Raw genomic sequence first — 21544 nt, 5'->3', positions numbered from 1 at the left:
AAGTTCAGTCACACTGACTCGCAATAGAATTGTGCTTCTCGGTGAGGTCACTTTTTATTAACAGCTTGTTATAATGACCTGAGTTTACCCTCAGAGAATTACGGATCACCAGACTAGTTGGGTTGTACAAGAAGGCCTTTCATCCCCTTTGATCAGAAATGAATGAACGGGCTTGACATTTGAGGGGAGAAAGCTGTGTCCTGCACAAATAGAGGAAACTGAGATTTCCAACGACTGCTTTAGTCGTGGAGATGTAATAATAATAATAAGAATCCTTGCATGTCTGTACAAGTTACATAAGAGCCAGGCCTGGAGATAAATGAGAAGTTAGCAGGGAAAACTTTCCTCAAAGAAAGTTTCATCAGGTCTCTTGTGAGTCAATCCAAAAAGGTATCTTGAAGTAAGATGCCATAACTTGGTTGGACTTGTGAGAGACTGGAGGAAACTTTCTTCAAGGAATGGAGAGAAACTAAACTCTTGCCCATTGAAGGTATTTGTCCACAAAATACACAAGTCAATTTACTTCCCAGTATATCCTGTGAAGTGCTTTGAGATGTCCTGAAGACGTGATGAAGTATTTTATCAAATGCAAAGATTATTATTATTTATTACTGAGGTGGTAAAGGGATAGTGATTCAGTTATTGCTTTTTAAGAGGAACAAAGATAGTGCTTGGTTCAGTGGTAGCACCCACACCTTTGAGTCAGAATGTTGTCGGTTCAAGCCCCATATAGTCTTAAGCTGACACTCCAGTGTTGTGCATACCATTTTACAGGATATACTTTGAAGTACAGGATATGCTTTGAGACAGTTCAATGATGTGATGATGCACTTTATCAAATACAGGAGGTAGAATTTTATTATTTTATCTTTGTTCATCTCATAATGTAATGGCTGGATTGGTGATTCAAAGTCAACTGTAATCTATTTCATCTTAGAAACAAGTAGTGAAACACCAGGTATGACTGAAAAGGAAAAGGAGACTGCTAAATCCCAGACCAGAAGAAAGCTTTACAGATGGATTTTGTTTGCAGGAAAGTGCCCTACAGGCTGGCATCACTATGAGGGGACTGCCAGCTGTTACAGAGTGTATTTAAACAATGAAAACTATTGGGATGCTGTACAGACATGTCAGAAAGTCAATGGATCTTTGGCTACTTTTACCACTGACCAGGAGTTGAGCTTCATACTGTCTGAAGAATGGGACTTGGAAGAGAGGACACTGAGCCGTAAAGACCAGAGGAGGTGAGGATATATATCATTTGGGCGAATGATGCAAGGTTGAGGTTGTTGCAGAATATCAGAGCTATATTATCTGAATGTCTGTACTTCAGGACGTAAGGGCCTGTAGCTCATTCCTGTGAACTGGAAAGGATTTTGAAGCATATGTGATCTTGTCTCTGTGTGTGTGTGTGTGGTCTGTCTGCCTGCCTGCCTGCCTGCCTGTCTGTCTGTCAGTTGTTTTTGATCTGTTCCCTTATCACTGGTGAATCAGACGCTCTGTTCCCTTCAGTCACTGCAGTTGCTGCATATACAGAGATGTGAAGGAGCCAAATATCTATGTTTGTAATTGCTAAAGCAGGTTGCAGACCATTGAGTGCAGAGAAAGGTGTGGTATGTTCCACACCAAATTGGGGAAGAGGTTGTGTTCAATTACTTATTCGCTTATCATACGCCTGGTTGCTTTAGTGCTACATAAACAGATGCTATTCAGTGGTCTTTGCTAGTAATTTCAGTACCAATATCTCCAGGAGTGGCACCAACTCCGGAAGGCTCCTGGGAATCTGATGCTAATCACTTAGAAATATATGGTACAGAATTGGGCCATTCCATCCAATGGGTTTGTGCCTGTGTTTATACACCACACAAACCCCCACCTCTCCTATTCCCCTCTTCTCTGTTCCTCTTTTCCTTCAGTCAAGTTTCCTCTTAAATGCATTGATGCTTTTTGATACAACCACAGCTTCCAGCAGTAAGTTCCACAGTCTCACAATTCTGCATGTGAACAAGTTGCTAATAAAGTCCCTATTAGACCTATTACTAGCTATCTTATTTATGTTCTCTCATGTGGATTCGCCAACAAGTGGATATAGCCTATTAAGCTTACTGAATCCTTTCATAATCTTAAACACCTATTGAGTCCTCTCTGAATTGTGTCAACTGTAGAGAGTAAAGCTCTATCCTGCTCAATCTTCCTTGATGGCCGAATACACTTATCCCTGGTAACATATTTGCAAATTTTTGCTGTAACCTCTCCAATTGTACAATGTCCTGGCTGTAATATGGCGACCAAAACTATATCAACTATACTCTAAATGCAGTCTAACCAAGATTTTACATAAATGTAACATTACATCTGATTTTTTTTTCCTCTGGAGATAAAGGCAAAAACTCTTAATTGCCTTCTTTATGGCCTTATCTCTTGTGAGTCTGAATTCCAAGGTTCCTTTCTTCTTTTACGCCTCTCGGGTTCCTACTATCCATGGTATAGTTGGCTTCTTTATTCTTCCTGCCAAAGTGAATCATTTCTCATTTCCCTATATTAAATTTCATCTGCCACCTATCTGCCCTTTCTGCAAGTTGATTTATAGTCTACCTGTAATCCTCTTCATTATTTACCATATTCCTCAGTATTCTGTCTTTGGTTTTGAACGACTCCTTATCTTGGGCGACTTGATACTACACTCCACCCTCTTTGGTCCACCTCTGCTGACTTTCCTCCCTTTCTCCTCTCGCACGCTCTCGCTCCACCTCCACTCCGCCTCTCACATCCATGCTCACCCCTTTGATCTAGTGATTACCTGAGGCCTCACGATCTTGGACATCAGCATCACTGTTAAGCCATCTTGGACCATTATTTAATCTCTCTTAACTCCTTCATTCCACTCCCTGCCAACCAATCCACTTCTATTTCTTATCGCCCTTCACTCACTCTCCCCCGCCCTAGAGTCATTTGAACTAGGGTTCCACCCCTCTGTCAGTCACTCTCTCTCTCCCCTCTCTTTCTCAGTCTCAGGCATTCTCTCCTCTTCCCTCTCTCACACACACTCTCAATTTCTCACTCCCCCTCTCTTTCTCTTTCACTTTCTTTCATCTCTCTCACGCTCTCTCTCTCTTCCCCCACTCTCTCTCAAACACTCTTCCCCCCTCCCTGTCTCTCTTTCTCTCCTCCTTCTCTCTCTCAATCAATCTTTGTCTCAATCAGCCGCGCGGCAGAAGCTGGTGGTTGGGAGGTTTCCCCTCAGCTTGGGAGCGGATTCCTGACAGACTGCAGCAACAGGTGGATTTCCATTCCCCGAGGCTCAATGCGCTGAAGTCTGTCAGGAAGTGCCTTTTGAGCTGAGGGGAAGGCAATTGGGTCTCTTTACCAACCTCTGCCTCCTGCTGCTGCCATGAGAGGACAGTTTGCCCGTGAGGGAGGGAGGGAAGGGGTGGCCCGGAGTTGGAAATGGTTCTTGAGCCGGATGAAAACATTCACTGGGCCGGATGTGGCCTGCGGGCTACCGGTCGGAAGATCTTGTCCTACACCATCTGTATTTTCTTGGCCAGTCTGCTTTGTGAAAACTGAAATAAAGTATTTGTTTAGTATTTCATTTTCCACTGTGAGATTTTCCACTTTACCCTTCAGCTATAGCTCTGTAAAAAAGCATCTTTCCATATTGTCATTGACAGGGTTGTTTTTGTCCTTCCAGATTCTGGGTTGGCTATCAATACATAATTACCAACCTAAGCCGAACTTCACTTGAGGGACAATGGGAAGTGGCTTACAAGAGTAGTAAGTATTGGTAATAATCCTTGCACCTCTATAGCGCCTTATCACATCATCATCACATCGTCAAAAAGGTTCAAAGCGCTTCACAGGATTTTGCTGTGAAGTATAATAACTGTGTATTTTGTAAGCACACGTGATGACCAATTTATGACCGGCCATGTCCCACAAACAGCCATGAAGTGAGTGACCAATTTTATCTGGAAGATTGTGGGCCAAGCCAAACCCAAGGACACCGATTTAAAATAGTTGTTAAAAGAAACTGAGGGGAGGTGAGCAGAAATGTTTTCACACAGCAAGTTGTTGGGATCTGGAATGCATTGCCTGAAAGGCTGGTGGGAACCGATTTGATAACAACTTTTAAGAGAGTAGATAATTATTTGGGGAGGACAAGTTTGCAGGGCTATGGGGAAAGAGCGGGGGAGTGGGATTAATTTGGAAGCTCTTTACAAAGAGCCATCACGGACACAATGGGTTGAATGGTGTCCTTCTGTGTTGTATAATTCTATGATTCTATGAAGTCACTGGGAGAAACTCCTTCTTTTGAATATTGTCATGAGATCTTAATGTCCACCTGGACAAGCAGATGGAACCTCGTTCTCATCTGAAAGGCGTCACCTCCGACAGTACAACCTCCCCCAGCACTGCATTGGAGAGTCAGCCTCGACTGAGAGTCCAAAAGTCCTGGCACGAGGGCTTGAACTGATGACCTTCTAACTCGGAGGCGAGAGTGCTGCCAAATGAGGTTGACAGTGACATATCACAGAGGTATTCCAGTCACTGATTTAAAACTCAGAGCTGCAGCAAGTTTACCTAATAAACCATTTGGAATTTAATAAATAAATCATTCTTGCATTTGATATAGAGCCTTATGTCCTTGAGATGTCTTAAAGTGCTTCACAGGATATACTGTAAAGTGGATTGACTGTTTATTTTGTGAGCAAAACCGACTTAACTATCAGTACTCCAGCATGCTTAGAAGATTGGGAGATTAAAATGTTGAACAGCACAGCTGGGAGGTCCACCTTCTGGTTGGAATTGTAAGAAGAAAAGGACAGGATCTTCCTCTGATCGTGTCCCTCTCCTCATTTTCTCCTCTGCTGAAGGCATTGAATTGTTCATTCACAGTGGAGCACGAGGCCATACTGAATGGAACACTTTCCTATTTTCGGCACCCAGAGTTGACTTTGAGCATCCCTGTCTCTTCTGAAAGTCAGTACCTCAGGCAATATAGCAATCTTACAGTAGTGTACTGGAGAGTCGGGCTGCACTGTGAGCTCATGGCCTCACCAGAGCTTCAGCCCACTACTTGACCCAGAGGCACGGATGCTACCAATCAAGTACAATAGTTCTACACCAGTCTTTAAGGGGCTAATGCTTTTCTCTTACAGGTTCCACTGAGGTTTTCCTGCCACCAAAAAAAGTGCCTAGATTTGGGATGACCATCTCTGACCAGGAGACTGTGCTGTGTGCTCAGTTGCAATGCTCCCATTCCCCCAGCCTCCGGCACCATGGCTTGCACAGCTGGTATGCTGAGAACTGCAATGAAAAATCAGCGTTCCTCTGCAAAAGAAGTGAGTAATGGTTGGACACGTGTCACTCCTTTCTGCACTGTCACTCATCAGAAGTGTAATTTTTTCTCTAACTAATGATTAGAATGTTTTATTATAAATTTAGGATTTAACTCTGAAGAGGACTGGAGAATAGCACAATGTAATACCTATTTTTTAAAAAGGGTGATGGAGCTAATCCAGGAAACTAGTCATCCTAACATGGGTTGTGGGCAAGGTATTTGAATTTATAATTAAAGATGAAGTAGCTAGTCATGTGGAGAAGAAGAATATAATTAAGAGCATCCAGCGTGGATTTACAACAGAAGGTTATGCTTGACCAACCTTATCTCGTTCTTTGAAGATGTAACCAATAAAGTAGTTGAGGGAATTGCAAGTGTATTTAGTATTTGGATTTCCAGGAAGCCTTTGATAAAGTGCCACATAAGAGACTCGTGATTAGAATAAGGACATGTGGAGTTGTGGGAGACGTGGCTGAATGGATTAAAGAATAGTTAGGAAACCAAAAGCATAGGGTAAGGGTATGCCCTTAAGGGCATCGTCTTAGGCTGGCAAGAAGTAAGGACTGCTAACTGTTCACCAGATACATAAATGATTTGTTTTCAGGTATAGGAGGTGTGGTGACAAAATTTGCAGTCGAGTCGAAACTGGGAGGTGTGGTAAACAGTGAAACAGTGAAGAATAAAGAAGCTGCCTACAGTGGTACAGTCCTACCCAGTTATCTCAAAACCTTTTATGTTGACATCCTGCTTTACCACTAACAAAGTGAAGTTCACCTCCCTTTTCCTCACATTAATAAACTTACTATCTATGTCAACAATGACATAAACTCCAGCACACCTATATTTACTAGTTATTTAGGTTCCTAACAGTATTAAAGGCATTGTTCCATTAGCACTTATGTCGATAGTTGCTTCTTAAATGACTATTTCACTATTTTTTGTTATTTTTGTAAATAAACAAAAGTTTTGTAAATAAAGTAATGAAAAAGCATGTAAATAAATGATTCAAGAATTTAATTAAATCTACGACTTTAAAAAAAATCAGAAATGTTCATCACAAAATACCTATTGTGATCTTTTTGATCATACTTGTCCTGTAGCTCAGTGATTAGAGCACTCGCCTCTCAAGCGAGAGACCTGGGTTCGATTCCCGGCAGGGGGAAACCTTGGGCAAGTTTCCTTACTCCACACACCTGATAATAATCCCTCAAGNAAAAAAACAATAATAAATTGTTCACTTCAATCTACGACTGTTTGTGGGACGCTGCTGTGCGCAATTGGCTGCCGCATTTCGCCCACACATATACAGTCAATTCACTTTATAGTATATTCTATGAAGCGCTTTGAGACGTCGAGAAGTTGTGAAAGTGCTATATCAAATGCAAAGATTATTATTACTTCTAAAGTCCTCCATGGTCTTGCTCCTCCCTACCTCTGCGACCGCTAAAAACCTTATCCACCTACTCGCTCCCTTCGCTCGGTGGGCATTGACCTGCTCCATGTCATCATCCTGTCCGCCCCGCCATAGGAGCTCGGGCCTTCAGCTTTTCTGCCCCGACCCTCTTGGTACTCCATCCCTGAATCCCTTCACCTCACCCCGCCCTTGCCTCCTTCATGCCCAACCTCAAGACCTTCCTCTTTGACCATACCTTCAGTCATCTTTGCCCTCCACCCTTCTTGATTCCTACGCTTGCTCTGGTGCAAACGCTTGACTGTCCAGCACGTTGGGACATCGTCCTGACATGAAAGGAAATTATAAACATAATTTCTTGTAGTTATTGTCTCCTTGTGATCACCTATGTTGACTAAACATAGTAAACACGGTCACTCAATTCACGACTGTTTGTGGGACACTGCTGTGCGTAATTGGCTGCCGAGTTTCTCCCACAAATATACAGTCAATTCACTTTACAGCATATTCTGGGAAGCGCTTTATCAAGTGCAAGGATTATTATTATGTATTATTAAACTTGAATGGTGCTCGACATGTCTACAATAGGTGAATTTATACAAAATCCTGGTAGACCGTCTTTGGAATATTGTGTCCAATTCTGATCTCTACTGTATAAAAAGGATATAATAGCGATGGAAAAGCATAGTGTAGGTTTACAAGGCTGATACCAGGGCTGACAGTACTCTTTCCATTTCTACTATATGCTGTCCATACACTGAATAGGTTAGGCCTTTCTTCACTGCAGAAGAGATGTTTAAGGGGGGAACTAATCCAAAGTATTTAAAGTTATAAAAGGGGTTGATGAGGTTAACATAAATAGGCTGTTTCCACTGGTTGGGAGTCCATAACCAGGGGATACAAATATAAGATAGAAACGAGGTGATCTAAAAGATAATTTAGGAGGAACTACTTTACGCAGAGGGTAGTGAGATTTTGGAACTCGCTGCCTGAAGTGGTGGTTATATCAGATATTAAGGAGGAAGGTAGAGCTTCACGTGGGAATTGGTGATGACTCGTGGGGAGTGCAAACACCTGCACGGACTGGTTGGGCTGAGTGGCCACTTGCCGTGCTGGACATTCTTCGTTAACTTTTCTGGCCAGCAATTGGAGCTAACCTTTAACTTTTTGTTGCAATTCTTCTAACTTGTCACAGGTGGTGTGGGCAGGAACTGTTGCCATAAGCGGATTGATAGTAAAAAGTATTTGTAGCAAATGCACATATAGGTGTCTACAGTGGTCATTTCAAACAAGACTTGTTCAGGTTACCAGGCGGAAGAGTTTCACACTGACTCATCAGAACTCTTCTCCGAAGGTAGATTGAGTTGGAGTGAATTCTTATGAGTCAGTATGACCACTTCTTGTTTCCTTAAAGAAATGTGGTTGTCATATATTTAGAGACAGAGTAGTTAAGGTTAAACTAAACAACAACAAATTGTATTTCTATCGCACCTTTCTTGTCAGGAAGAATAATTTGGAATAATGAAGTTTAATTTCCCCAAAGAAAGCCGAATCTGGCAACAAATACGTGAAGATATGAACTGCCTGGCCTAAATTATCGCAAACCTCTACATTTTAATTTGTGTTTGCAGTTTGCTGTGGCTTAGACTGGAGTCACAGATGTGTTGTACCTTACAGTGAGACACACGTAACTGCTTCAGCTTAAACGTACTTTCAAAATTCTAGCATCCAAAGTAAAATAATAATACTCCTTGCATTTGATATAGCGCCTTATCACGTCTTCGAGACGTCTCAAAAGACGTATAAACAATCATGTTCATGTAGCTTTGTGTTTCCCATACATAATCAGATGGAGAGATTTTTACTCATTATTGCGAGGTGAAAACATGGTTATAGTTTTCATAAAAGTGAAAGCCTTTAAGGGAGAAGAGTGAGCCTATCACTTTTCAATGAGATGTTACATGCAAGTGACGCAATATATTTTGCACCACCCTGCTGTGTGCAATTGGCCCCCACGTTTCGCCCACAAAATATACAGTCAATTCACTTTACAGTACATCCTGCAAAGCGCTTTGAGGCGTTATTGCTGCAGTCCTATAGCACAGTGGTTAGAGTACTTGCCCCATAAATGAGAGACCCAGGTTCAGGGCATGGTGGCTGAAGGCACTTCCACTGATGGTAGAGCGGAGGGGACGAGGGGCGAACAGAAGGCCGGAGCCGGCCGAGGGAGGCAGCAGGTGGTGGAGTGGGGGGTAAGTAGGTCAGAGAGGTAGGGAGGTGTGAGGGCATGAAGGGATTTGAAAACGAGTGAGAGGGTCTTGATATCGATCTGTTTGGTAGTTGGGAGCCGGTGGAGCCTGACAAGGACTGGTAAGATGGGGATGGAGTTATATGAGAGTGAGTATCTGCAGCGGAGTTTTGACTGAGTTGAATTACGTGTATCCTTGAACGGCCCTGGTATGATTGGATTGTTTGTCAGCCTTTAGAATTTCATCTTTGCCTTTTGTTTCTTCAAGGTCAAACCTGTGTGGATATAAAGGATAACATCGTGGGGGAGGGGTATTATTTCACCCCGAAAGGCAATGATCCATGTCTGAGCTGCACCTGCCACAGAGGGGAGCCTGAGATGTGTGTGGCTGCTCTGTGTGAGCGCCCACAGGGTTGCCAGCATTATGAGAAAGATCCAAAGGAATGCTGCAAGTTCACCTGTCTCGATCCAGGTGAGAACTCTCTGCCGTTACGTACAACAGCTGTGCAAACGGTAGAAAATCCGAGCTGTTGTATCTCAACTCCTGTAATGGACAAGTTTACAAAGGTGTTTTTTTTTATAGGGACTAGAATTCAGCCTGCTGTATTATAAACAGGTTAAACGCTCCGGAATGCTACCCCGTGTGAATGGCGCTCTATAAATACAAGTTGTTGTTGTTTGCAAGACTGACGTAGGATTGGTGTGTTTAGAAACTCTAATGAACAGCTTCTAAAATGACAATTTAGCAAAGCAATAAATATATTCCATTTGATTTGTAAAAAAAACACAGTGAGTTCTCACGAGCACAAATAATTCAGCGTTTACTCAAAACTAGAGGTGCAATAAAACTGGCATAAGTCTGATCTGTATAAATTGTATAATCACTTCAGTTGTATATCTGCCCAAGTCCTATTGAATTTCCTTTTAAATCCACTTAAATGTATCTGCACAATCTGTCACATTAACAATCGTGGAATTCGTAATGTCGATACGGCACTTACCAGGGGCCGGGTCAAAACTTTGTTTCCTGCACCTTCCTCAAATAGACACCGAACATACACACCCCAACACTCCCCGTGCCTTCCCTCCTGGGGCACAACATCAACATCATCGCATACAGTAGCCGGGGACGGGGTTGGGGGTACTGAGGAGAGAGTGTCACCTGATCACGCGGTGAGTGAGCAGGTGAGGAATGTCAGATCACATTGAGAGCAATGGGGACCCTTCACCACATGCACAGTTACCAGCCTTGAAACAGCAAACACAGGAACCCAAGTCCTGACCCCTCAGTGCAGTTACCAACTGTAATGCCAGGACCACATGTGCAGCACAGAACAGTCAACAGGTACAGAGGACAAGGTTTTGATCAGAGTTTATATTCTGTTGAACAGCTCTATTTTGAAACCTGGTTGGATGTGCCATTCATTGTACAGCACATGTTTTCTACACGTGAGGTATAGCACTGCAGCACTGTATATGGGAAGACTGGGTATGGGTTAAACACAGTACAGAAACCGTGCCTTAATGTCATCAGCCAGTTGAGTAATTATGTATTTGTTATGTTTACGTCATATAAAATCCGACCTATACATAACTTTACACAGGTCATACATGAAGCCACTTATGCAATTTTCCCATAAGTCATATTTAATGTATGGTCCCAACTGACACGACTTTTGTGGAGGTTTACGGTGCAGTTCTGCGCTTATCCACGAGATGGTGCCAAAAGGAATGAAGTCTGATCAGACGACATCAAATCTTTTGGATGAAACCTGATTACTGATGAAATATTAAGGTTTTGACTGAATTTTTGTTCTAGTGCAGGATCGTTTCACTATCCCCCAAATACTGTACGCGTTTAAATTCTAAAATGGACTTCGATGCTGCTCCCCTAACTGGAGAGGGAGTCAGGGATGACCAGTGTCAATCCGGTGCTGCTGAGAACTGAAATATTTCGTTGCTAGAACTTTTAATCCCAAACTGTGTCTGATTAGCAGATCCGAGTCTTTTTGCAAAACATTTTCATGATTCAAAAGCCTAAATTACAAGATTTTCTGTTATCCCCATGTATAAAAGCGCTACATAACTGCAAGCTGTTGTGCTGCTGAGGAGAATGAATCATAGAATTGTACAGCACAAAAAGAGGCCACTCTGCCCATCGAGTTCGTGCCGGCTCTTTGAATAGAGCAATTAATGTCAAAATGGCCATGGTCCTCTGCTCCTCCTGCCCTTGTTAAAACTTGTGGTTCTGGTTTGGGAGGAGAGCAGGAGAGCAACTCTCATGTTCTTTAAAGGTTTTTAATAAGCATCTGGAGGTGGAATCGCTAGCATTGTGATTTGACCACTAATGATCAACCAATTAATATTGTCACTTTTAGTTCAAAATAAAAATTGCAAGCAGAGCTCCTGTAGATCTGCCGCCCACTGTGGACCGATGCGGACTGCTCCAGCACATTGGGACGTCCTCCCGATGTGAAAGGCGCTATACAAATGTAATTTGTTGTTGAATGACGTGGATTTATTTGCTGGGTGGACTTACTTCCTTGTGTTTACTTCAATGACTGGCCTCCTTCTGTGCTGACATCTGAATCTTCAAAGCCGCAATTAATATTTTGTTGGTCCATTTTTTGGGGGTCAAAGCTCAGCCTGGGTGACAACAGTAATTGAAGTGTATTTATTTGTTAATCAGCCGATAATCCCGACTGTAGATTTTGCATCTCCAGATGGAAACAGTATTTTTGATTCAATGGCCAGTGGAATGCGCCTGATTGTGAGCTGCATCTCCTCATTTCTCATCCTCTCGCTGCTGCTCTTCATGGTGCATCGGCTTCGCCAGAGACGCAGGGAGCGCATTGAGTCTCTTATAGGGGGGAACTGTAAGTACCTGTGTGTAGCATCGACATTGCCATTCTATCAAACTCACCTCCACATCCCTGTCCAGGCTCCTCTTCCTTTTATAGCTGTGTTTTCAGAAACGTAAAGAATTCCAGTTTCCTGGAAGGAATAAAGGAAAATTGCAACCGGTGTGATTTGTAAAGGGGAAAAATACCTTGAAACCATTTCTGATCTTACACAGAGCGTGGTGAGAATGTGGAATTGTGTTTGAGGCAGAGTCCAAAAAAAAGTTAGTTCCTTTAAAAGGGAACAAGGCTGACTGGTAGAGTGGAATTTGATTTCATCATGTGGCTAAAAACACCAGATTGTCCGAATGGCCTATTTCAGTGCTGTAAAAAATCATGATTGTAAAGAAATGCAGGACATAGAGAGACTAGTAGATTGGGCAGATGACTAGTAGATGGCAGATGAACCTTAAAGAGAAAAATGTGAAGTTATGCATTTTGGGAGGAAGAATTGGGAGAGGGTGTATATGCTAAATGGTAAAAACAGAGACCTTGGGGGGTAATGTACATAATTAATTAAAGGTGGGAATACAGGTGGGCAATATCTTATGCTGTGAAGGAAGCTAATGGGATCCTAGGTTTTATAAATAGGGATATAGAATATAAGATATTGGTGTCCCGTAACATAGTGGTTTGCAAGTTTCCTTCACATGCCTCTGTTCACCTAATAATAATCCCTCCAAAACAAAACAATAATAAATTGGTCATTTTCAATCTACGACTGTTTGTAGGACATTGCTGTGCGCAATTGGCTGCTGCGTTCGCCCACAAATATACAGTCAATTCACTTTACAGTGTGTTCTGTGAAGCGCTTTGGGACGTCCTCCCGACGTGAAAAGCGCTATATCAAACGCAAGGATTATTATTATTATCCACACCGTTCTTGGGCTTGGGGATTAGTATTTCAAAAGGATGGGAAAACTGATCAAAACAAATCTTATTTAAATATTTAAATGGGGTATTCATCATCTTTATTACCTCGTATTGAATTTTCGAACGACGGACACTATTCATACCCTCCATCTGATCCAGTCCCGGCTGCCCACATCCTCACCCATACATAATTCCAAATGCCCATCACCCAAGCCCTCACCAGACTCCACTGGCTCCCTATGGATTGACATCAAGGCTCTGATCTTAGAATCATAGAATATTATAACACAGAAGGAGGCCATTCGGCCCATCGTGCCTGTGCCGGCTCTTTGGAAGAGCTACCCAGTCAGTTCCACTTCCCCATACTTTCCCCATAGCCTCGTAATTTTTTCCTTTTCAATTCCCTTTTGAAATTGTTATTGAATCTGTTTCCACCCTTTCAGGCAGTGCATTCCAGACAGTTACAACTCTCTGTGTAAAACATTTCTCCTCATCTCCCCTCTAGTTCTTTTGTCAATTATCTATGTCCCCTGGTTACCGACCCACCCGGCAGAGAAAACAGTTTCTCCCTATCTACTCTATCAAAACCCCTCATAATTTTGATCACCTCTAATTAAATCTCCCCTTAACCTTCTCTGCTCTAAGGAGAACAATCTTCTCTTATAAATCCTTAAATATGTTGCATCTCACTAACCCCAGCTAATGCAGACCTGCTGTATGCCCTCTGCCTCCTCCATACCACCATCCATACCAAGCTCTCAGCCCCTAAGCTCCGTTACTTCCTCCCTCTACCCCTCTCTATCTGCCATTAAATCCTACCTAAAAAATCTCCCCACTTTGACCATGTTTACAGTCACCTCCCAGTTCCCTTTCACTTGAGATCTGACTCCATCCTTGTGAAGTGCCCCAAGACATTCTCCTATGTGAATGTTGTGATATAAATTCAAGTTCAATTATATTGCATTCTTCTGATTAATACATTCTTACCCGGAGCAGGTGAAGGTGTTCCCATGAATCCATACCCGTTTACTTTGGGCGACTCCTGAGGGATTAATTCCTTGCCATCAGGTCCCACTTTGCCCTGTTTGAACTTTAAAAAAAAATAAGAGCCAGGTTAGGGTCAGGGGAAGCCTGTCAATTCACTTTATAGTGTGTTCTGTGAAGCGCTTTGGGACGTCCTCCCGACGTGAAAAGCGCTATATCAAATGCAAGGATTATTATTATTATTATTATTATTATTATTATTATTATTGCGGAAGGTAGGAGCCTGGTTGTTAGATCGCTTTCTAGGGGTAATAATCCCTCAAAAAATCCACGACTGTTTGTGGGTCACCGCTGTGTGCAATTGGCTGCCGCATTTCGCCCATAAAATACATCCTCAATCCAATATCCCAAAAAATTTTAGTTAAATCTTAAGAGTATTGAGTGTTTGAGCAACCCATTTTAGGAAGGATTTCAGGACCACTTTAGCTTTCAAGAAAGAACTAAATCAATAGATAGATATATAAAAAGGCATTATTTGCCAAGCTCTGGGGAAAGGACAGGTAATGAGTCTGATTGGATTGCTTTCCAAAGCATCAACACAGACTCAATGGGCCGTATAACCTTCGTGCTGTAAGTTTCTATGGTTCTGTGATTCTGCGAAATGAAGTTGATATTGCATGTCTCTTCCTATATTTGTGGGTGAAACGCGGCAGCCAATTGCACATAGTAGTGTCCCACAAAAAGTCATGGATTGAAATGACCGATTTATTATTGTTTTTTTTTCTTGAGGGATTATTATCAGGTGTGTGGAGTAAGAAAACTTGCCCAAGGTTTCCCTGCCTGAAATCGAACCCAGGTGTCTCGCTTGAGAGGCGAGTGCTCTAATCACTGAGCTACAGGACAAGTATGATTAAAGAGATCACAATAGATATTTGAATGATGTAACACCAGATTTGTACATTGCCTCATATTGAATGACTGATAGAGAGCTTTATGCAATCCCATACAGTTTTCCTTTATTACATATATAATATATACTGGAATGCACGGCCTGAAAGGGTGGGGAAACAGATTCAATAACAACTTTCAAAAGGGAATTGGAGAGGTACTTGAAGATGAAATATATATGAAATATTACAAGGATTTGGGGAAAGAGCGGGGGAGTGGGACTGATTGTGTGGTTCTTCCAAAGAGCCAGCACAGGCACAATGGGCCGAATGGCCTCCTTCTGTGCTGTAATATTCTATAATTCTATTCTACTGTACGCAATTGGCTGGTGCGTTTCGCCCACAAAATATACATTGACTACACTTTATAGTATATTCTGTGAAGCGCTTTGAGATGTCTTGAAGACGTAATAATGCACTATAGCAAATGCAAGGATTACTCTATCTGACTAGCACCTTGGGACGTCCTCCCGACGTGAAAGGCGCTCTACAAATTAATTTTGTTGTTGTTTTATTATTATTATTACAGGTTCCAGCATAAAGCAGGGTGCGGAGTGGGGGAGGGGAGGTTGCATGTTTGTATTTGAGACGGTCTTCCCAACAGGAATTTTCCACAACCAAAAAAATTCTCCAGGTTTTTTATTGCCCACTTGTTTTCCCCAAACCTGTCTCAATTCATTTCATCTTCACCCTGCTTCACCATATCCATCTATCTCGTGTCACCTTGCTCATTTACCCCTGCAAGTGAAGAGAGTTACATAAAGCTGAGGCCATCTTATATTCACCACAAGTATATCTTTCTGATCACTGCAAGGTCACGTGTACTTGAATTGATCTCCAATTTTCCATTTAAGTCACTTCCTTCAATGAAGAAGATTTGGATGACAGGAGGGACGCTGCAGTTGTGTTTGGTAACACTCCAAACATTCCACTGTTCTAGTTCTAATTGTGTTTTTGGTGAATGGACAAGTGATAATGACAGCCTGCTCCTCATTTCTGCTTTATGTTCACAGTGCATCACTTTAACCTGGCCCGCAGTCGAATGCCTGGCTTTGATTATGGCCCAGACAGTCTTGGTTCGGGCCTGACTCCCCTACATCTGTCTGACGATGGTGAAGGAGGAGCATTCCACTTCCACGATCCCCCGCCTCCATACACCGCCTACAAATATCCAGATATACAGCATCCTGATGACCCTCCACCTCCATATGAAGCATCCATTAACCCAGACAGCATGCTTTGTGTCAGCCCAGGTATGTATATGTAACTCCTGTCTGTTGCTGAAGGCGTTACTGCGACCAAATTAAAAATTGAGGGGTTTGTTGATTGACACATATTAGGTTGTGTGGCCCAGATACAATCTCACTTTGTTTAGTCCATGAACTGAAGGGATCATTTTCTTATATACATCACGATTAGGCCATGGTGGGGGGTGCGGGGGATGGGGTAGATGGAGGAGGATTATAAGGAGTCACTTTTTAAATCATGGCCATGTGTCGGATGGGTGTCTTGACACAGACAGAAACCCTTCACTGTGCTTAAGAATATCCAAACCAGTCTGAGTTCATGTACACAATTCACATGTGGACATTTCTATGCATTGGAATGGAATGTACAGTCTCTCAAGAGGGACATATCCATCTTCCCTAATCCTGGAAAGTATTGGGTGCAGTTGGCAAGAGCCAAAACTTGAGACCCCCGTGTCTGTTGGGGTACGTCTAGAGATTAGCCAGCTAAAACCACTCAACTTGCCATTGCCTGCAAAGTTTCCGGATGTTTGGCAGCTTGAACCATCCTATTAGGGCTTTAGTTTACAGGGTGACCAGGAGCTGATTAGGAAGAATCCCTGCCCCTAATGACTGGTCTGCCCTTCCAAGATGTGCCAAGCTGGCTAGTTTGGCATCAGCAGTGCCCTGGCCTACTGGAGACCACATGATTTAGGAACCGACTATGGAGACTGCTACAGAGGGTTGCCTCAATTCCAACCTTCCGTTGCTAAACATGTCACCTTTGAGCTAGTTCAGCTCCGTGAGGTTTCAGCCTAGAGCTTGAACCCTCAAGGTTCTGACCCAGAGGCGAGGATGGACAAACGAGACAGTCTGATATCTAAGGATGTCAGCGCTTGGAACGAGCACAGATGCCACTGCTTTCACTTGTGTTCTCAATTGACATATTGTCTTTGACCTTGTCTTAGAATCAAGGACATGTGCAGCACACAACGAGACCCTTCGTCCCATTAAATCTGCACCAGCTTTGATGAAAGTGTTCATTGAATCCTACTGCTCGGCCTAGCTTTATACCCCTTCAAGCCTCAATACTTCATATCCTTGTCTACTTCCCTCTTGAAACCCACAATGGACTCTGCCTTTGGCACCTTACATTCCACATCCCAACAACTGAGTGAATAAAATTGTCCCGTGCTCTCCTTTGGCTCTTGTGACTTGCTTATGCGCAGTCACTGACATCCTGACCAGTGGAAATAGCTTCTCCCTCTTTCCTTTGCCATAACTCGTCATTAAAGCGCTCTGGGACACTACACTGCGTGAGGGGCGCTATATAAATGCAAGTTGTTGCTGTTATATTGCACACCTCCATCAGGTCACCTCCCAACTTCATATAGTGCCTCATCACCTCAGAACCAAAGTTGTCTAACTTGTCATTTCTTTTTTGTTAATAAAAATACCATGTAGCTGACGGTGGTCTGCAGGTGTCGGACCCGAGCAGTCAGTTACCTTTCCGAGCGGGTGAGGACGCTGAGCTGGCCGAGGAGGAGGATTCCAGCCTGGCTCCAGCCGCGGAGGAGCTCGAGGATTCCGTGGACAGCAGCAGTCTGTTAGTACCACACGACACCTTGGAGAATCACAGCACGTCCTCCGAAAGTGTAGCAATGAGCCGGAACAGTAACTGTTCAATTAATACAGTTGTATAAATGGGGGGAGGGGGGCGGGTGGGGGGGCGTGTTTTATCATTGTTTTTGAATTTGGAGCAGCTATTTGCACACTGCTGTACAGATGACACGACTCTGATGACTTAAGTAACAAAGCTTTTTGTTTGTTTTCCAACACTCAGCTTTTCTGTTTTGTTTTTTTTAGAGTTGCTCTTGTGTATATATTGATTGTGGATTCCCACACGTTTCCCTGAGAGACTCTGGGTACATTAGGACGTTAGGAGACTAATGGGCAGCTGTGTTTTCTTTTTTTCTACGCGCTCTGCATATGAATGCAGGGCTTTGAGCGACTCCGAGACTGAGGTGGTTGTGCATGCTGAATATGTGCCACCATCAGTGTTGCATATAAGGAAGAACTTGAGTTTATTGGAAACGGCAAGGCCTTCCTGTGAAAGAGCTGAGTGCGATTGATCTGGGTCTGGCATTGCAATCACCTTTTGTGAAAATTCGTCACCGTGGGCCTAGTGACACCTCCAGTGTCACAGAGGAGGGCGTGAGTTCTGTCTGTTCTGAATCATAAAGCATCAGTGAATGGATTATCTACTGAGCAGATTCTTATATTTGTATTTTGTAACTGTTCTAATCTTTTCCCCCACTTGTAATATTTTCAGATGTGTTGATTTTCACTGAGCGGCATTAAAGCGGTTATTGGATCTTGCACTGAGCAGACAGTGAGATATTTTCTGATTGTGTTAGCAAGACTCCATTCAGTTGGAGCCTTTGTGAATGCGAGGCTGCTTTTGTGTTGTCCTTTAACCATCTATAACTCCTGTCTCTCTCCTTCCAGCCCTCTGTCACCCACCCATCTCCCCACCCACCCTCCCAGCACAAACAAATCTCTTTGAAAGTCTGCAGTTACAAAATGTTTGTATCTAGTTTGTCTGTGATTGAACTTACTGTGGGAGTGTAAAGATTTTGATATTCAATGAAATGCAATGTAGAAAATTAAATTTGATACTGGTAATTGGTCCCTGTGTGTTTTAGGGTTTTTGTTTCAGTTTCCATTTTTATTTTTGTTTTGTTTGGGGGTGGGGGGGGGCAGCACTTCAGGATAAAAATGTGTTTCTCAAGTTGCTGTTAACATTTCATCAAAATGCCAAATAAATTATATAATGGAGAAAGCTTTGTTTCCAAGCTGTGTGTTGCTTTTTCTTCTAAGTCACGCTCGCTCTTGCAAGTTAGTCTATTGAAGTACAAATATACGAAACCTTCAGAATTGGCAGATTGTTCTCTGTACTTTCTGATCTACACAATCCTTTTTATGTTCTTACATAACTTCAAAAACAAATATAATTTAAGATGATTTGGCTTTGCAGATATATCCTTATATTATGTGTGAGTGAAAATATGGGTTCTTGAAGACTGAGTGGCTTTAAAGAAGAAATGAAAACTACTTACTTCATCTACAGATAAACTATCTACAACTTAATGCGTGGCTGAAATCCAGGTGGACTCATCCCAGTGATGAGCCTGGTTTTCAAATTAAATTTCTAATGTTTTCCAGTGAGTTGGAAAAAAACATTGGGAATGAAAGGATTCTACTGGGATATTGCACAGAATGATTAACATTTATCAGGTTGATGTGCTACTGATAGAATGGGCCCTGACTGCACATTTAATAATAATCATTGCATTTGATATATCGCTTTTCTCATCAGGAAGAAATCTCAAAGGGCTTCACAGGATTCACTATAAAGTGGTGACTAAAGCATAGACAAATATATGGGCACCTCAATGTTCCACATACAGCCATGAAATGAATGAACAATTTATAATCCTTGTATTTGATATAGCGCTTTTCACGTCTTCGAGACATCTCAAAGTGCTTCACAGAATATACTGTAAAGTGAATTGACTGTATATTTGTGGGCAACATTTAATTGCAACTGGAAGAGATTGTGCTATCCATACTCTACCAGAGAAGCTGGTTCGTTGCAGGCAAAAATAAGTCTATTTTGTCTTTCATTATTGCACAATGCTGTCGTGCTTTCACAAAACTAATTGCTGTGCGCAATTGGCTGCCACGTTCGCCCACAAATATACAGTCAATTCACTTTACAGTGTGTTCTGTGAAGCGCTTTGGGACGTCCTCCCGACGTGAAAAGTGCTATATCAAATGCAAGTATTATTATTATTATTATTAAAAGCTACTCATTTTGAGAAAATAATTCAATTAATGGTCTCTCTGATCAAACTTATAATCAAACTATTTCATTGCTATCAACCTAGTCACCTCCATTTCTTTCTTGCTCAGCAATGATAGAACATTATGATTGAGGGTTATCATTGGAAGGTGATAGTTTGGTTGTCAGCTGGCAATGGACAACCAAGAAACCCAAAGTGGAATGTTAAGTGTGTGTTCGCTTGGAGGCACGGGACAATACCAAACAAACAGCCACAGGTAATGCAAGAGCAAATATTGTGATCCTAAGTAATCAGTCTTGTTATGATTAATAACCATAGATTTCAGATTACAGATTGGCGTGGGCTGATTGGGCCGAGTGACCTGTGTCCCTGCTGTACAAAAGAGGACTGATAGGAGCTGATAGTGGGTTTGCAGTGCAGATGCTGAAATGTGGACACTTGACTGAATTGGCTTTATCCCCATATTGTGTAAAATGATCCATGTATTTTATTTTGTGTTGCTGAAATCAATAAGTGTTGGTAGCCCAAGTGTTGTACTTGAAAAGCCATATATTAAAAGCTTCTGGCAATTCACTGCATCCAGACTGAGAATAAACACTTTCCAGTAATCTTACTGTTTTACACTCTTGTCTTCGATGCTCTCTCAGTATTCCTGGGATATAGGATGTGCAATATTTATTTGCGAGACACATATTACTTCCATCAATTTGTTTAGCCAATACAAAGAATTTCATAAGAATTACCAAAGAAAAACATTGGTAACACATAGTACACAGAAGCAAAGAGCAATAACAATAAATGGAGGATAATCAATATTTTAATACTGTACATAATCATATAAATAAATTATTATAAATACATAATAATAAACTGGTTGCTTCAATCCACGACTGTTTGTGAGACACTACTGTGCACAATTGGCTGCCGTGTTTCGCCCAGTGAAATGCTTTGAGACGTCTCGAAGACATGATAAGGTGTTGTATCAAACATAAGGATCATTATTATTAATATTAGATGAAGGGGTTTAAATGTCCTAAATACTCGGAAGTAAACTGGAGCAGTTTCTCATTTCACCTCATTAACAGGTGATTGGATAGTGATCTGGAGCAGAAACCCTGTCTGCATGGTTTGGGTGTACCACTGTGAGATCTGCTAACCTTCAACAGGAATCAAAGCTGGGATCTTGGACCTTTGAGAGCCATTCGGCTCCATTTCATTCCAGGCAATGACCTTGATTCTTTTTAATTAGTGTCTTATTCTGTCAGTTAATTTCTTTAGGAGATCCTGCAATATGCAGAATAGTTCTTCGGAAGATTTTCCATTTCCACGAGCCTTGCTCAGTGCAGATGATTCTTCCCCATTAAGTAACAATGGACTGTGTTCCACACAGCTGATCAACTAGGGAAGACCTGGGGTTAGCTTGTGACTGGATTGGTTCCACCCATGAGCTGCTATATTACAAAACACGTATCCTGTGCCTATCACTTTCCAAACACATAATGAAACCTGTTGCCTCTTCACTCTTAATCTCTAATAATGCTTCAGATTTCTTGTTATCTCTGGAACAATCTAAAGTGCTACCTCAGGTGCAGACAGAATGGCGGTGGCTCTGTTAATATTCAAGCTTTTTCCAAAAGACTGCAGGCTGAAGAATGACCCCGGCTATAATATCAATATGTTCAGTGTATTTTCTCTCCACAGTTGGCCTAACTTGTAAAAAGGCCTTTCAAATTGAAGTGCTTCGTATT

The 21544-nt window shown here is 42.1% G+C and overlaps 1 protein-coding gene across 1 annotated transcript in view; it reads left to right on the top strand.

Moving 5' to 3' along the window:
* dgcr2 (DiGeorge syndrome critical region gene 2) overlaps positions 1-18772 on the top strand; it is a 46268-nt gene extending 27496 nt beyond the window's left edge. Inside the window, exons 6-13 of the mRNA XM_007910091.2 lie at positions 1034-1244; positions 3692-3774; positions 5160-5342; positions 5946-6041; positions 9269-9472; positions 11724-11876; positions 15718-15957; positions 17395-18772. Coding sequence (XP_007908282.2) covers positions 1034-1244; positions 3692-3774; positions 5160-5342; positions 5946-6041; positions 9269-9472; positions 11724-11876; positions 15718-15957; positions 17395-17633 — 1409 coding nt within the window. The 3' untranslated portion in view covers positions 17634-18772. The remainder of the gene's footprint in view (positions 1-1033; positions 1245-3691; positions 3775-5159; positions 5343-5945; positions 6042-9268; positions 9473-11723; positions 11877-15717; positions 15958-17394) is intronic.
* The last annotated feature ends 2772 nt before the right edge of the window (positions 18773-21544 follow it).

The sequence above is a fragment of the Callorhinchus milii genome, unplaced genomic scaffold (assembly GCF_018977255.1).
Source record: "Callorhinchus milii isolate IMCB2004 unplaced genomic scaffold, IMCB_Cmil_1.0 Scaffold8, whole genome shotgun sequence".
Classification (NCBI taxonomy): Eukaryota; Metazoa; Chordata; class Chondrichthyes; order Chimaeriformes; family Callorhinchidae; genus Callorhinchus; species Callorhinchus milii.
Note: the sequence above shows the minus strand (reverse complement) of the source record. Positions and strands in the feature narration are given on the sequence as shown.